This window comes from Dermochelys coriacea, chromosome 1 (genome assembly GCF_009764565.3).
Source record: "Dermochelys coriacea isolate rDerCor1 chromosome 1, rDerCor1.pri.v4, whole genome shotgun sequence".
Taxonomy (NCBI): domain Eukaryota; kingdom Metazoa; phylum Chordata; order Testudines; family Dermochelyidae; genus Dermochelys; species Dermochelys coriacea.
The window spans coordinates 122,911,199-122,927,990 of record NC_050068.2 but is presented as its reverse complement, the minus strand read 5'-3'; the positions used below and the strand labels follow the sequence as shown (position 1 = coordinate 122,927,990).

The 16,792-nt window shown below is 43.1% G+C and overlaps 1 protein-coding gene across 6 annotated transcripts in view; it reads left to right on the top strand.

Moving 5' to 3' along the window:
- The window catches only part of HERC2 (HECT and RLD domain containing E3 ubiquitin protein ligase 2), a 216,607-nt gene that overhangs the window by 18,204 nt on the left and 181,611 nt on the right, over positions 1-16,792 (top strand). For all 6 annotated transcript variants that reach the window (XR_006274540.1, XM_038384377.2, XM_038384283.2 and 3 more), the window contains exon 3: positions 4,525-4,639. Coding sequence is in view for 5 of the 6 variants with exons in the window: in XM_038384377.2 (XP_038240305.1) it covers positions 4,525-4,639 (115 nt within the window). In the remaining variant the exon portion in view is untranslated. The remainder of the gene's footprint in view (positions 1-4,524; positions 4,640-16,792) is intronic.

Sequence of the window (16,792 nt, the reverse complement as noted above, 5' to 3'; positions counted from 1 at the left end):
ATAATAATTTTCAATTCACCTAATACAAGTACGTTAGTACAATATCTTTACCATGGAAGTTGAACTTACCAATGTAGTCTTATGGACCAAAAAAAAAAAACCACACTCAAACAAAACAATGTAAAACTTTAGAGCCCACAGTTCCATTTAGTTCTACTTCTTGTTCAACCAATCACTCGGACAAACAAGTTCGTTTACATTTGCAGGAGATAATGCAAAGGATCTCTCAAAACTGGATGACTGGGCAACAGAATGACAGATGACATTTAATATTGATAAATGCAAAGTAATGCACATTGGAAAACAATAATCCTAACTATACATATACAATGATGGGGTCTAAATTATCTGTAACCATTCAAGAAAGAGATCTTGGAATCATTGTGGCTAGTTCTCCGAAATCATCCACTCAATGTGCAGTGGCAGTCAAAAAAGCGAACAGAATGTTGGGAATCATCAAGAAAGGGATAGATAATAAGACAGAAAATGTGATATTGCCTCTATATAAATTCATGGTACGCCCACACCTTGAATACTGCATGCAGATGTGGTCGCCCCACCTCAAAAAAGATGTATTGGACTTGGAAAAGGTTCAGAAAAGGGCAACAAAAATGATTAGGGGTATAGAACGGTTTCCGTATGAGGAGAGAGTAATAAGACTGGGACTTTTCCGCTTGGAAAAGAGGCAACTAAGGGGGGATATGATAGAGGTCTATAAAATCATGAGTTGTATAGAGGAAGTGTTGTTTACTCCTCATAATACAAGAACAAGGGGCCACCAAATGAAATTAATAGGTTTAAAACAAACATGAGAATATTTTTTTCTCGCAATGCACTGTCAACCTCTGGAACATCTTGCCAGAGGGTGTTGTGAAGGCCAGTACTATAACGGGGTTCAAAAGGGAGCTAGATAGATTCATGGAGGATAGGTCCATCAATAGCTATTAGCCAGGATAGGCAGGAATGGTGTCCCCTAGCCTCTGTTTGCCAGAAGCTGAGATTGGGTGACAGGGTATGGATCACTTGTTGATGATCTGTCCATTCCCTTTGGGGCACCTGCTATTGGCCACTGTCGGAGGACAGGATACCGGGCTTTATGACCTTTAGTCTGACCCAGTATGGCTGTTCTTATGTTCTAAGGTTGATTTTCTTTTTTTGGTGGTTCAGGTTCTGTAGTTTTCGCCTTGGAGTGTTACTTTTTTAACTCTTCTGAAAGCATGTTCCCCCACCACCTCCTTCTCAGATTTTTGGAAGGCACTTTAGATTCTTAAATCTTGGGTCGAGTGCTGTAAATGTCTTTAGAAATCTCACATTGGTACCTTTATTTGAGTTTTGTGAAATTTAGAGTGAAAGTGTTCTTAAAATGAACATGTGCTGGGTCGTCATCTGAGGGTAAAACAGAGCAGGAGACATGCAATTCTCCCCCAAGGAATTCAGTCACAAATTTAATTCTTTTTTTGACTAGCATCATCAGCATGGAAGCATGTCCTCTGGAATGGTGGTGGAAGCATCAAGGGGCATACGAATGTTTAGCATATCTGGCACGTAAATACCTTGCAGTGCTGGCTACAAAAGTGCCATATGAACGCCTGTTCCCATTTTCAGGTGACACTAAAAAAATAAGTGGGCAGCATCATCTTCTGCAAGTGTAAACAAACTTGTTTGTCTTCACGACTGGTTGAAGTAGGACTGAGTGGACTTGTAGGCTCTAAAAGCTTTGTTTTGTTTTTGACTGCAGTTATGTAACAAAAATCTACATTTGTAAGTTGGACTTTCATGATAGAGATTGCACCACAGTATTTGTATGAAGTGAATTGAAATACTATTTTGTTTATCATTTTTACAATGCAAAAATTCGTAATAAAATATATAAAATATTGTGAGCACTGTAACTTTGTATTCTGTGTTGTAATTGAAATGCACATATTTGAAAATGTAGAAAAAAAACAAATTAATTTCAATTAGTATTTAACAGCGCGATTACAAGTGTGATTAATTATGATTGATTTTTTTAAGTTAATCACATGAATTAACTGCGATTAAGCAACTGGTCCAGTTTTTGTGTGGTTTTTTTTTTAAACAAGACGGTACAAAAATCACAAGCCAAAGTTACGTCTTCTGTTAAGCACTTGAGTTACTTGAGTGCTTCAGTGAGGGATGTCTGCTTCTATTAGAGGTAAAGTCAACTTTATCTTTCAATTTTTATTGGATTTTTTTCACCACTAAACATTTGTAGTTGTCATTCAGGTGGAGGTGGGATAGTCAAACATGTTCTCTCTTCCTTAGTCTGGGAGGGTAGTTATGTACAAGTTGGGAACTTTAATTCAGAAAAGAGAATCCTAAATTCTCATAAACTAAGGTGAAAGGAAAAGTGATGCGCCTTTTTTTGGGGCGTGGGGGGACAGTCCTCCAGCAGCAGTCCCACAATGTTCCTTCATCTTTAAACTCTGTTCCATAAATTTATAAAGGTTTTAATGCATTTACTTTTCACTTGAACAAAATGTTTCTGAAGTTTTTTCATTCAATAAAACAGTATTGTTTGGAAAATAATTCATCTTTATTAGTTCCCAACATTTACAGCAGAATGCTTGGCAGTAGTGACAGCAACCACTTACTTGTTGTTGAGCACTGACACAACTCATAGGATCAGTCACAAAGTGTAATAATCATAGTTTTATGCTGCTTGCTGTAGATTTAATAGGTGCATTGTCAGTGTTACGTTCATTGGTACTTGGTACACATCTTACAATTCCTAACAGGCCCCCAAACTTCAGGGCCAGGTAGAGCACAGTCCATCACAATGCTGTGTTCAGGTTTACCGTCAAAGTGCTCTCTCAAAGCACCCCTGTGCTGTATAGCTCCGCACTGAATCTTCTGTTAGCCCTTGTATTTGGCTTTTTAAACTGAGCAGACAGTTGCTCCCCTTCACGCTTCATCTCGGTGGCTCCTTTTTCCCCTTTGCTTCACAGATATGCAGGCCACAACGGGCTGCTACAACCATTGGGATGGTTTCTCGCTGAGATCCAGTCACACTAATTAAATTCACCAGTGCCCTTTCAACCTACCAAAACTGTCAATCTACCACATTCAACTGTCATTTTGCACCTGTTGAGCTGGTAGTTGAATCTTTCCTTGGTGTTCTCGAGGTGGCTGGCGTACAGTTTGATAAGCCAGCAGAGTAAGGGATAGACTGGGTCCCCCAGGATCACTACTGCATTTCAACTTCAGTAATGGTAATCTGCTGGTCAGGAAAAAACATCCCTGTTTGCAGCTTTCTGAAAAGTCCTGTCGTCTTAAAGATCCAGAAGTCATGCACCTTCCTTGACCAGTCCACATTTGTGTTGGGGAAGCATCCCTGATAATCTACTAGCGCTTGAATAACTTAAGAAAAATAGCCCTTTCTGTTGATGGAGTCAGTGGCAAGTTGGCCTGGTGCCGAAATTGGGATGTGTACCGTCTGTCACCTCACTGCAGTTTGGGAACACTATCACTGCAAAGCCATCCAATTTATCCTGCATGTTGTCAAAAGTCATAGTCCTGCATAGCAGGAGATGATTGATTAATGGCCCTGCACGCTTGCATGACAGCGGCCCCCATGGTGGATTTTCCAACTCCAAAATTATTTCCTGCTGACTGGTAGCAATCCAGCACTGTAAGTTTCCACAGTGTGATTGCCACTTGCTTCTGCACTCTTTAGTGCAGCTCTCATTATGGTGTCTCTGCACTGGAAAGCTGTGGTAAGCTTGGCACACAGATCCAGCAATATGGCCTTTCCATCTGAAGGTTCTACTGCCACTGTTCGTTGTCCCAAGCCTATGTTACAATGCAATCCTATCAGACAGTGCTCATTTCTCAGACCCAGAAGCGGCACTTCACCATTTGCAGCTGTTCTTTGAATGCCAACAACTTTGAGTTGGTCCTCATTATGTCCCACAGCAATCTGCCCACCAGCTAGATGGGCCAGATTGCTATTTTTTGTTCCCTCTGCAGGTTGGGTGTTGACACAGACATCTTCAAATTAACTGTTAGGGACATTTTGACTTAAATCATCTGCAATGCTTTTCCAGTATAAAATTCTTAGCTATAACCTCATGTTGAAGTATTGTCTCTTCTAGTTCTTCAGAATCATATTGCCTAGTTGATGATGATTTTTGTTTCATGTTCTGGTTGGTTAAAGTGTAATGCTAGAAATTATTTGAAGTCAATATTCTAATGTATTTTGAAGTTTTTCCTTCAAGTAGGTTGATCCTGAAGAGAGCAGACCTAGCGGGGTGGTTGAGAGCAAATTCTGTAATGCTTTTAGAAGTCATCTGAAAGTTATTTATGTGGTGTGGAAACCTTGTATTTGCTTTAAGATTTCAAAGAGACTACCTCTAGGACAACTAAATTATAAGTATGTGTTACGATAGTCTTTTTTGCTTTGAGGAAAATACTGACCATGATTTCAAAAGCTTTGTTTGAGAGGTGTGGGTAAATCTAGGGAAAGCTGTACATAACTTACTTTATAAAAATTATTTTTAACAGCTTGCTTTTACACGAGATGGACTCTGTGGCTTGTGGAATGAAATGGTGAAAGATGGAGAAATTGTATACACTGGAACAGAATTGGCACAAAGTGGTGAACTACCCCTAAGAAAAGGTAAGATTTCTTCCCCCCACATTTTTTAATTTCATCCTGAAGATATGACCTATGCACTGATTGCATAATATTACAAACCCTCAGTTCTTAATGAAATGTAACTAACTTTCCTTTTATAGGGTTACTGCTCTTGAATAAATAGGAGGGAGCTACTTATTGGGATTTATAGGTTACTGCTTCCTCCAATCTGTTTCGTTGATTTTTTTTTTTTTGGGCCTTTTAGGAATATGGCCTTGGTTGGCCGCAGAGAAGAGACCTTAATTTCCAGAAATGATGACTTATCATAATGATTAAATAAATAAATATTTTTTTTAAACCTCATCCATAGGGCAGAGGTGATGTGTATGGGGTTACGTGCCTCCCCAGGGTGCAGGGCAAAGGCTGGGGGGCTGACTGCTGTTGAGACTTGCCGCCATCTTATCCTCTCCTCATACAGGTCTGGGCTCGACGAAACCACCCTGGAGCTTTTCCTGGGCAGGCAGGGCATATGCTGGTGGGGCACCAGGTTCCCTCACCATGCTGCAGAGTGGACGGTTCTTACACCTGCTCTCGGCAGTGCCCACAGTGCTTTTCCGCCACGCACTTTCCCTATTTCTAGCCCTCAGTGCCTAGTGTCTGTACCCCCTCCCCTGCACACAGCTGGCTCCTGCCCCCTCCACCAGTGCACTTTCATGCTCTAAAGGATTACATGTTGCTCATGTTTGTCAATACATGTATTTTTTGCATTAGAATTATTCATATCTGAAATTTCTGGAATATACAGCTTTGAAAACTTTTGAAATCTCTGTTTTCATTGCTGGAAAACACTGGCCATATCTATAATATCTGGTTTCACTTCCTGCACCAGCAGTTCTAGTTCCTTCATTTTGTTAAGGGAATAATATGTCAGTTTATTATTTAAAGAAGTTATCCAGACACTTGAGTTTAAACACCTTGGATTAGATAAAACAATAAAATAAGTGTATTAACTACAGAGATTTTAAGTGAGTATGAGTGAAGAGGCATAAAAGTCCGAAATGGTTACAAGAAAAATAAAGAGAAAACGTTTACTAGTATCTACTTAAGAAACTATCTTAGTTGCAAAGCAAACTTTTTCACCACATGCTCTAGCAGATTACTGACCAAATTGTCAGGTCAAGACTCCTCCCCTAGAATCCAGTGGCTATTTCCTTTTGTCTTAGGTGTGGAGAATATGGGTAGCGGTGAAAAAGGGGTGTCTTGGGGTGTTGGCTCCTGCTTTTTATAGTTTGTCCCGCTCTTGAAAACATTTCCAGCTGGGAGCAAGGCAACAAGCAGTCATTGTGGAAGGATACTCCATATTGTTTGCTAAAATGTAGAATTTCTTTTTCTTTTGCCCCTGCCCCCTTTCTTGTCAAAGAATGGCCACTTAGCAGGTAATGGTCCATCAGTCTTATTTACATCTAGCTGAGGCATCTGCTTGCCCTTTGTCTCTGAGGAACTAGTTTGGCTACTCCCCAAACTTATCTGGAAAACATACTTTTAGTCATGATCTCAGTTTATGTTCATAACTTTACATATAATGCTCCTATGTGCATTTTGCAATGATATTGATCAGTAAGGTGAGTGTTTAAATGATACCTCAAAGGCATATTTTGTACAAGCATTATTACAATAATGTGTAGGGTGTGAACATGGGTATATTCTGTCGCAATTGTAATATCCTATTTCTGAGACTTTCACACTTCTTTTGAAGAATTTATTGGATAACAAGAATTCTGGTTCAATGTATACAGATTTTTCTGCGTTATGCAAGCTAATCAACTTTACGCTTTTTTGTCCTGTGGTACATAACGTGGGTTGCCTCTCTTCTCCATAACTTCTTGCAAGTCTGAATACAGGGGTTTTTGAAAGTAGGCTGAAAATATTGCATCAGCAACTGAAGGGTCAAATCCAGATGTAATCATTGCTGTGTGTGGTTCAAGAAAGGCTGTCAGATTTCAAAAATCCTTTCCACAATAACTTCCTGTGGGGTGTAGGTCCCCCTACTACTATTCAGACTAAAAGCATTTGATGCTGCAGTACTCTACAGGTTGGCCCAGTAGCTGGTCCAGCTGTCTGCATTGGAAAGAGATCTTACTGGTGGACGAGGCACCCCTACTCTTCTGTTCACCTGATCTAGCTATATTAACTGTGTTCAGTGCCTCAGATGCACTTGGATACTCAGATGGCTGTAGACAGTTGCATTGTTAGCTTGGATGGAGAGAAGCCACCAGTTTTCCTAATTGATAGCTCAACTTTTAGAGGCTGTGAAGCAAAGCTTATCCAACAGGTTTTAAAGTTAATCTACTTTTTTTTTATTGTTCTTAGTTAGTAAGTTTAGCTGTTATAGTAAATATTTTTTTTACTTTGTTTTCCCTGTTTGGGTTTCTTTTAATTCACGGTACAAAGGTATGCTGCAGTCACCAGGTTTCAAGCTGTTGTTCTTGCTCCAGACCTATGCCAATGAGCATGCTACACAATAGTTGCCTGAAGTACTTGGGGGAAGCACACATGAAGGACCAGTGCCAGATTTGTGGGGAGTTTACGTGGACAGGGAGACTAGGCTGAAATTCTTATTGATGGAGGCAGCATTCAAGCTACCATTGGAGCCGTTCTGGTCTGACTCTGTGCTAAGTGCTGCAGTTTTAGTGAGAAGTGCACCTCTAGCTTTAGTGGAATCCTGGCATTGTTCTCCCTCACCCATACCAAAGAAGAAATACAAGGCTTTAGAGAGGCACTGGTCAGGGGATGGTCTCCATCCTTTAAGTCTGGTAAGATGATTCAGAAAGAGTAAAGAGTACCTGAAACCTATGGACTGCTGCTCCTAATCAGTGCTTAAGTCATACAGTCGGCTCTGGCGCCACAGGGAGTCACGGTTGAGCCTGGTGCCCGAAGCAGCACTGTCAACTTCTTCGGCAAAGCAACAAGAGACCCTCTCAGTGCTAACCAGCCTGGAGGTGTTCACAGGGGCAAGAAACCTGCTCTGCCTCTGGGTGCCAGTGTCATCTGTGTGAAAGGAGTCCAATCGCTTGGCACTGGTACCACTTCTGCCAGAGATTCAACTTCCAGTACTGCATCTGCCTGCTTCCTGGACAGATGGTGACCATGTACCATCCCAGGGGAAGCCTGCTATGATGATGTCACTCTGCCCATTGCCAGGCTTCTGGCACTAGTCCCTGGCACCAACTGGATCAGCCCCACTGTGGTCAGAGGAAGCAGAATCCTCGTCATCGGTATGGGATCTTGTGCATCACAACCCCACAGCAGGACCTGCCAGTTTCTGCACAGATGCTCTATTTTCACCTACCACCATGAGGATGGAACCTGTCACGGGAATGTGGGCAGGACAGTGGGGCCCTGCTCTATATTAGTGACCATTTTGGAACTCTTGGAGTTTTCCCTCAGCTTCCAGATCTTCCCCACACTGTGAATAGAATCATAGAATCATAGAATATCAGGGTTGGAAGGGACCCCAGAAGGTCATCTAGTCCAACCCCCTGCTCAAAGCAGGACCAAGTCCCAGTTAAATCATCCCAGCTAGGGCTTTGTCAAGCCTGACCTTAAAAACCTCTAAGGAAGGAGATTCTACCACCTCCCTAGGTAACGCATTCCAGTGTTTCACCACCCTCTTAGTGAAAAAGTTTTTCCTAATATCCAATCTAAACCTCCCCCATTGCAACTTGAGACCATTACTCCTCGTTCTGTCATCTGCTACCATTGAGAACAGTCTAGAGCCATCCTCTTTGAAACCCCCTTTCAGGTAGTTGAAAGCAGCTATCAAATCCCCCCTCATTCTTCTCTTCTGCAGACTAAACAATCCCAGCTCCCTCAGCCTCTCCTCATAAGTCATGTGCTCTAGACCCCTAATCATTTTCGTTGCCCTTCGTTGTACTCTTTCCAATTTATCCACATCCTTCCTGTAGTGTGGGGCCCAAAACTGGACACAGTACTCCAGATGAGGCCTCACCAGTGTCGAATAGAGGGGAACGATCACGTCCCTCGATCTGCTCGCTATGCCCCTACTTATACATCCCAAAATGCCATTGGCCTTCTTGGCAACAAGGGCACACTGCTGACTCATATCCAGCTTCTCGTCCACTGTCACCCCTAGGTCCTTTTCCGCAGAACTGCTGCCGAGCCATTCGGTCCCTAGTCTGTAGCGGTGCATTGGATTCTTCCATCCTAAGTGCAGGACCCTGCACTTATCCTTATTGAACCTCATTAGATTTCTTTTGGCCCAATCCTCCAATTTGTCTAGGTCCTTCTGTATCCTATCCCTCCCCTCCAGCGTATCTACCACTCCTCCCAGTTTAGTATCATCCGCAAATTTGCTGAGAGTGCAATCCACACCATCCTCCAGATCATTTATGAAGATATTGAACAAAACGGGCCCCAGGACCGACACCTGGGGCACTCCACTTGACACCGGCTGCCAACTAGACATGGAGCCATTGATCACTACCCGTTGAGCCCGACAATCTAGCCAGCTTTCTACCCACCTTATAGTGCATTCATCCAGCCCATACTTCCTTAACTTGCTGACAAGAATGCTGTGGGAGACCGTGTCAAAAGCTTTGCTAAAGTCAAGAAACAATACATCCACTGCTTTCCCTTCATCCACAGAACCAGTAATCTCATCATAAAAGGCGATTAGATTAGTCAGGCATGACCTTCCCTTGGTGAATCCATGCTGACTGTTCCTGATCACTTTCCTCTCCTCTAAGTGCTTCAGGATTGATTCTTTGAGGACCTGCTCCATGATTTTTCCAGGGACTGAGGTGAGGCTGACCGGCCTGTAGTTCCCAGGATCCTCCTTCTTCCCTTTTTTAAAGATGGGCACTACATTAGCCTTTTTCCAGTCATCCGGGACTTCCCCCGTTCGCCACGAGTTTTCAAAGATAATGGCCAAGGGCTCTGCAATCACAGCCGCCAATTCCCTCAGCACTCTCGGATGCAATTCGTCCGGCCCCATGGACTTGTGCACGTCCAGCTTTTCTAAATAGTCCCTAACCACCTCTATCTCTACAGAGGGCTGGCCATCTCTTCCCCATTTTGTGTTGCCCAGCACAGCAGTCTGGGAGCTGACCTTGTTAGTGAAAACAGAGGCAAAAAAAGCATTGAGTACATTAGCTTTTTCCACATCCTCTGTCACTAGCTTGCCTCCCTCATTCAGTAAGGGGCCCACACTTTCCTTGGCTTTCTTCTTGTTGCCAACATACCTGAAGAAACCCTTCTTGTTACTCTTGACATCTCTTGCTAGCTGCAGCTCCAGGTGCGATTTGGCCCTCCTGATATCTTTCCTACATGCCCGAGCAATATTTTTATACTCTTCCCTGGTCATATGTCCAAGCTTCCACTTCTTGTAAGCTTCTTTTTTATGTTTAAGATCCGCTAGGATTTCACCATTAAGCCAAGCTGGTCGCCTGCCATATTTACTATTCTTTCGACTCATCGGGATGGTTTGTCCCTGTAACCTCAACAGGGATTCCTTGAAATACAGCCAGCTCTCCTGGACTCCCTTCCCTTTCATGTTAGTCCCCCAGGGGATCCTGGCCATCTGTTCCCTGAGGGAGTCAAAGTCTGCTTTCCTGAAGTCCAGGGTCCGTATCCTGCTGCTTACCTTTCTTCCCTGCGTCAGGATCCTGAACTCAACCAACTCATGGTCACTGCCTCCCAGATTCCCATCCACTTTTGCTTCCCCCACTAATTCTACCCGGTTTGTGAGCAGCAGGTCAAGAAAAGCGCTCCCCCTAGTTGGCTCCCCTAGCACTTGCACCAGGAAATTGTCCCCTACGCTTTCCAAAAACTTCCTGGATTGTCTATGCACCGCTGTATTGCTCTCCCAGCAGATATCAGGAAAATTAAAGTCACCCATGAGAATCAGGGCATGCGATCTAGTAGCTTCCGTGAGTTGCCGGAAGAAAGCCTCATCCACCTCATCCCCCTGGTCCGGTGGTCTATAGTAGACTCCCACCATGACATCACTCTTGTTGCACACACTTCTAAACTTAATCCAGAGACACTCAGGTTTTTCCACAGTTTCGTACCGGAGCTCTGAGCAGTCATACTGCTCCCTTACATACAGTGCTACTCCCCCACCTTTTCTGCCCTGCCTGTCCTTCCTGAACAGTTTATAACCATCCATGACTGTACTCCAGTCATGTGAGTTATCCCACCAAGTCTCTGTTGTTCCAATCACGTCATAATTCCTTGACATCACCAGGACCTCCAGTTCTCCCTGCTTGTTTCCAAGGCTTTGTGCATTTGTATATAAGCACTTGAGATAACCTGTTGATCGCCCCTCATTCCCAGTATGAGGCAGGAGCCCTCCCCTCACAGACCTTCCTGCCTGTGCTTCCTCCCGGTATCCCGCTTTCCCACTTACCTCAGGGCTTTGGTCTCCTTCCCCCGGTGAACCTAGTTTAAAGCCCTCCTCACTAGGTTAGCCAGCCTGCTGGCAAAGATGTTCTTCCCTCTCTTCGTAAGATGGAGCCCGTCTCTGCCCAGCACTCCTCCTTCATGGAACACCATCCCATGGTCAAAGAATCCAAAGCCTTCTCTCCGACACCACCTGCGTAGCCATTCGTTGACCTCCACGATTCGACGGTCCCTACCCAGGCCTTTTCCTTCCACGGGGAGGATGGACGAGAACACCACTTGCGCCTCCAACTCCTTTATCCTTCTTCCCAGAGCCACATAGTCCGCAGTGATCCGCTCAAGGTCATTCTTGGCAGTATCATTGGTGCCCACGTGGAGAAGCAGGAAGGGGTAGCGATCCGAGGGCTTGATGAGTCTCGGCAGTCTCTCCGTCACATCACGAATCTTAGCCCCTGGCAAGCAGCAGACTTCTCGGTTTTCCCGGTCAGGGCGGCAGATAGATGACTCAGTCCCCCGGAGGAGAGAGTCCCCGACCACCACCACCCGCCTTCTCCTCTTGGGAGTGGTGGTCGTGGAACCTCCAACCTCAGGACATCGCATCTCAGTGCCCTCATCTAGAAGGGCTGAATCTATTTATTCACAGGCTCTGCACCCCCACAGTCCAGCAGTGGACCCTGTATCGAGCAACAAGAGGAGGGTCCAGAACCAGAGCAACAGCTGGTGGAAGAGATTCTTCCACTTCCATTCTTGGCTTCCTCTTTATCTCTCCAGACTGAGCTGTTTTTGTTTGGCATGACTTCTCCTTTTAAAATTTATCAGGAGTTGTTAGAGAGTGGCTGCACACTTAGGTGTACAGGTCAAAGAGCTCAGGTGACTCCTGGTTTTTGTATTATGGGAAAGGGTAAATACCACTTCGCTCATATTTTTTTTTTTTTTTCCCCACATAGTTCGTGACTTCCTGGACCTCTGTCGTGTCGTCCCTTAGGGCTATTAGAAAATAGATGACTAATATTTCGTCTCTCCTCATGTGGAAGCTGTTCCATACCCTGGATCATATTTTCCAGTTCCACTATATCCTTTTTGAGATGGGGTGACCAGAACTAGACACAGTATTCAAGGTGTGGGAATACCATGAATTTATATAGTGGCACTATATTTTCCCTTTTCGGTCATTCTCATAGTAGTTCCTAACCTATTATTACCCTTTTTTGACCACTGTTGTGCATTGAGGGGACACTTTTTCAGAGAACTAATGCATAGTGAGCCCAAGATCTTGGGTGGTGATAGCTAATTTAGAATGAATCATTGTATATGTATAGTTTGGAAAAAATAATCCCATGTACATTACTTTGCACTTGCCAACACTGAATATTTTCTTCCGTTTTGTTGCCCAGTCACCCAGTATAGTGAGAGCCCTCTAACTCCTGACAGTCTGCTTTGGACTGCTTTGAATCTATTGAACAGCACAGGTCCCAGTACAGACCATTGGGGGACCCTGCTGTTCACCTCGCTACATTATGAAAACTAACCATTTGTTCCTACACTTTTTTTGTTTCCTGTCTTTTAACCAGTTACTGATACATGAGAGGACCTTCCCTCTTACCCCATGACAACTTAGTTTCCTTAAGAGTCTTTGGTGAAGGAACTTTGTCATATACTTTTTGAAAATCCAAGTATGCTATATTAACTGGATCATCATTATCCACATGCTTGTTTGCTCCCACACAAATTCTAATAGCTTGGTGAGGCATGACTTGCCTTTGCAAAAGCCTCATTGACTCATCAGACACAAATCTGTTTTGGTGAAAATTCTGTTTTTTACTCTAATTTCTACCACTCTGAAGTTAGACTCACCAGTCTGTAACTGCCAGAATCTCCTCCTCTTGAGCCTTTTAAAAATCAACATTACATTAGTTACCTTTTGGTGATTCATAGATATTAAGGTCATAAGGGACCATTATGATCATCTAGTATGACCTCCTGCACAATGCAGGTCACAGAATCTCACCCACCCGCTCCTGCGAAAAACCTCTCACCTATGTCTGAGCTATTGAAGTCCTCAAATTGTGGCTTAAAGACTTCAAGGAGCAGAGAATCCTCTAGCAAGTGACCCATGCTACAGAGGAAGGCGAAAAACCTCCAGGGCCTCTTCCAATCTGCCCTGGAGGAAAATTCCTTCCTGACCCCAAATATGGTGATCAGCTGAACCCTGAGCATGTGGGCAAGAATCACCAGCCAGATATCCAGGAAAGAATTCTCTGTAGTAACTCAGATCTTACCCCATCTAACATCCCATCACAGGCCATTGGGCCTATTTACCATGAATATTAAAAGATCAATTAATTACCAAAATCATGTTATCCCATCATACCATCTCCTCCATAAACTTATCAAGATTAATCTTAAAGCCAGATAGGTCTTTTGCCCCCACTGCTTCCCTTGGAAGGCTATTCCAAAACTTCACTCCTCTGATGGTTAGAAACCTTTGTCTAATTTCAAGTCTAAACTTATCAATGACCAGTTTATATCCATTTGTTTTTGTGTCCACATTGGTACTAAGCTTAAATAATTCCTCTCCCTCTCTGGTATTTATCCCTCTGATATATTTATAGAGAGCAATCATATCTCCCCTCAACCTTCTTTTGGTTAGGCTAACCAAGCCAAGCTCCTTGAGTCTCCTTTCATAAAACAGGTTTTCCATTCCTCATCCTAGTAGCCCTTCTCTGTACCTGTTCCAGTTTGAATTCATCCTTTTTAAACATGGGAGACCAGAACTGCACACAGTATTCCAGATGAGGTCTCACCAGTGCCTTGAATAACAGTACTAAAACCTCCTTATCTCTCCTGGAAATACCTTGCCTGATGCATCCCAAGACCGCATTAGCTTTTTTCATGGCCATATCACATTGGCGGCTCATAGTCCTCCTATGATCAACCAATACTCCAAGGTCCTTCTCCTCTTCCGTTACTTCTAATTGATGCGTCCCCAATTTATAACTAAAATTCTTGTTGTTAATCCCTAAATGCATAACCTTACACTTCTCACTATTAAATTTCATCCTGTTACTATTACTCCAGTTCACCAGGTCATCCAATTCTTCCTGTATGATACCCAGTCTCTCTATAAATTGGCAATACCTCCCAGCTTTGTATCATCTGCAAACTTTATTAGCGCACTCCCACTTTTTGTGCTGAGGTCAGTAATAAAAAGATTAAATAAGATTGGTCCCAAAACTGATCCCTGAGGAACTCCACTGGTAACCTCCCTCCATCCTGACAGTTCACCTTTCAGTAAAACCTGCTCTACTCTCCCTTTTAACCATTTCCTTATCCACCTTTCAATTTTCATATTCATCCCATCTTTTCCAACTTAACTAATTCCCCATGTGGCACGGTATCAAACGCCTTACTGAAATCTAGGTAAATTAGATCCGCTGCGTTTCCTTTGTCTAAAATAATCCGTTACTTTCTCAAAGAAGGAGATCAGGTTGGTTTGGCACGATCTACCTTTTGTAAAACCATGTTGTATTTTGTCCCATTTACCATTGACCTCAATGTCCTTAACTACTTTCTCCTTTAAAATTTTTTCCAAGACCTTGCATACTACAGATGTCAAACTAACAAGCCTGTAGTTACCCAGATCACTTTTTTCCTTTCTTAAAAATAGGAACTATATTTGCAGTTCTCCATTCATACAGTACAACCCCTGAGTTTACAGATTCATTAAAAATTCTTGCTAATGGGCTTGCAATTTCAGATACAAATTCCTTTAATATTCTTGGATGAAGATTATCTGGGCCCCCCGATTTAGTCCCATTCAGCTGTTTGAGTTTTGCTTCTACCTAGGATATGGTAATATCTACCTCCATATCCTCATTCCCATTTGTCATGCTACCGTTTAGCCTTATTAAAGACTGAGGCAAAGTATTTATTTGTTTAGATATTGGGCCATGCCTAGATCCGTGACCTCCACTCCATCCTCCAAGAATGACCTCCAAGAAGTGGTCCCACTTCTTCTTTCTTTGTTTTTTTTTTCTTATTTATATGACTATGGAACCTTTTACTATTGGTTTTAATTCCCTTTGCAAGGTCCAACTCTACTCGACTTTTAGCCTGTCTCACTTTATCCCTACATGTTCTGACCTCAATAAGGTAGTTTCCTTGCTGATCCCTCCCATCTTCCGCTCCCTGCATGCTTTCTGCTTTTTCTTTGAGATGCTTGCTCATCCAGCTTGGTCTACAACTCCTGCCTAATGAATTTTTTCCCCTTTCTTGGGATGCAGGCTTCAGATAGCTTCTGCAGCTTTGATTTAAAGTAATCCCAGGCCTCCTCTGCCTTTAGATCCATAAATTCTTCAGTCCAATCCACTTCCCTAACTAATTTCCTTAATTTTTTAAAGTCATCTCTTTTGAAATCAAAAACCCTAGTCACAGATCTATTTTTGTTAATCCTTCCGTTTAGTTTGAACTGAATTAGCTCATGATCACTTGAACCAAGATTGTCCCCTAGAACTACTTCTTTTATGAGGGCCTCACTACTCACCAAAACCAAATCTAAAATGGCATCCTCTCTAGTCGGTTCAGCAACTACTTGATGAAGGAATCGATCAGCTATCGCAACTAGGAAAATCTGAGCCCTATTATTATTACTAGCACTCGTCCTCCAGTCTATATCTGGGAAGTTAGTCTCCCATGATCACGCAGTTTCCATTAGTATTTACTTCATTAAAAACATTAAAGAGGGCTCTATCCATATCCAAATTAGATCCCCGCGGTCTATAGCACACCCCAAGCACTATCCTAGGGGAGGGTCTAGTAGTTTTCTTCCCCAATGTAATTTTTGCCCAGATGGACTCTGTCTTATCCATGGCATCGCTTCTTATTTCTTTACATTCTACCTCATCGTTGATTATAAAATGCTACTCTACCACCTTTACCTTTACTTCTGTCTTTCCTAAACAGCACATACCCTTCAATACCCTTAATCCAGTCATGACTACTATTCCACCATGTTTCTGTTATCCCTATAATATCTGGTTTCACTTCCTACACCAGTAGCTCTAGTTCCTCCATTTTGTTACCTAGGCTCCTCGCATTGGTATACAAACATCTTAATTTTTGCTGTTTGGCCTCGCTCACATTCTGTACCCTATTAGGCACGGTCATTCTACAGCCAGTATAACCTATTAGACTGGTATCCACACTGCCCTTCCTCCTTATATCCATTCTCCTACCCACAGCTGTATCCTTTTCTTACTTTTTCTTCCCTCTCAATGCTAAAATCTGGCGTGGAGATTATCTTCCCCCAGATTCCTAGTTGAAAGCTCTCTTTATTAGTTGTGCCAGCCTCCATCCTAGAAGTGTATTTCCTTCCCTACTCAGATGAAGTCCATCCCGAGAGAACAGTCCTCTGTCCATGAATGCCTCGCAGGGCCGTACATCCCAAAGCCCTCCTTATAGCACCACTGCCTAAGCCATCTGTTGATAGTCATAATCTTGTCACACCTTTATTGCCCTTCTCTAGGAACAGGCAGAATCCCACTAAAGATCACCTGAGCCTTGATTTCTTTAAGTGTCTTCCGCACCCTAGTATAGTCTCCCTTTATACTTTCCAGTGAGAATCTAGCCGTATCATTTGTTCCCACATGAAGGATAATTAGGGGATTCTTCCTGCTCCCTTTAGGATCCTTTTAAACCTCAGGTCTACATCCTGTATCTTAGCACCTGGAAGACAGCACATCCTTCTATTCTCTGGATCAGCTCTGGTTAAGGCCT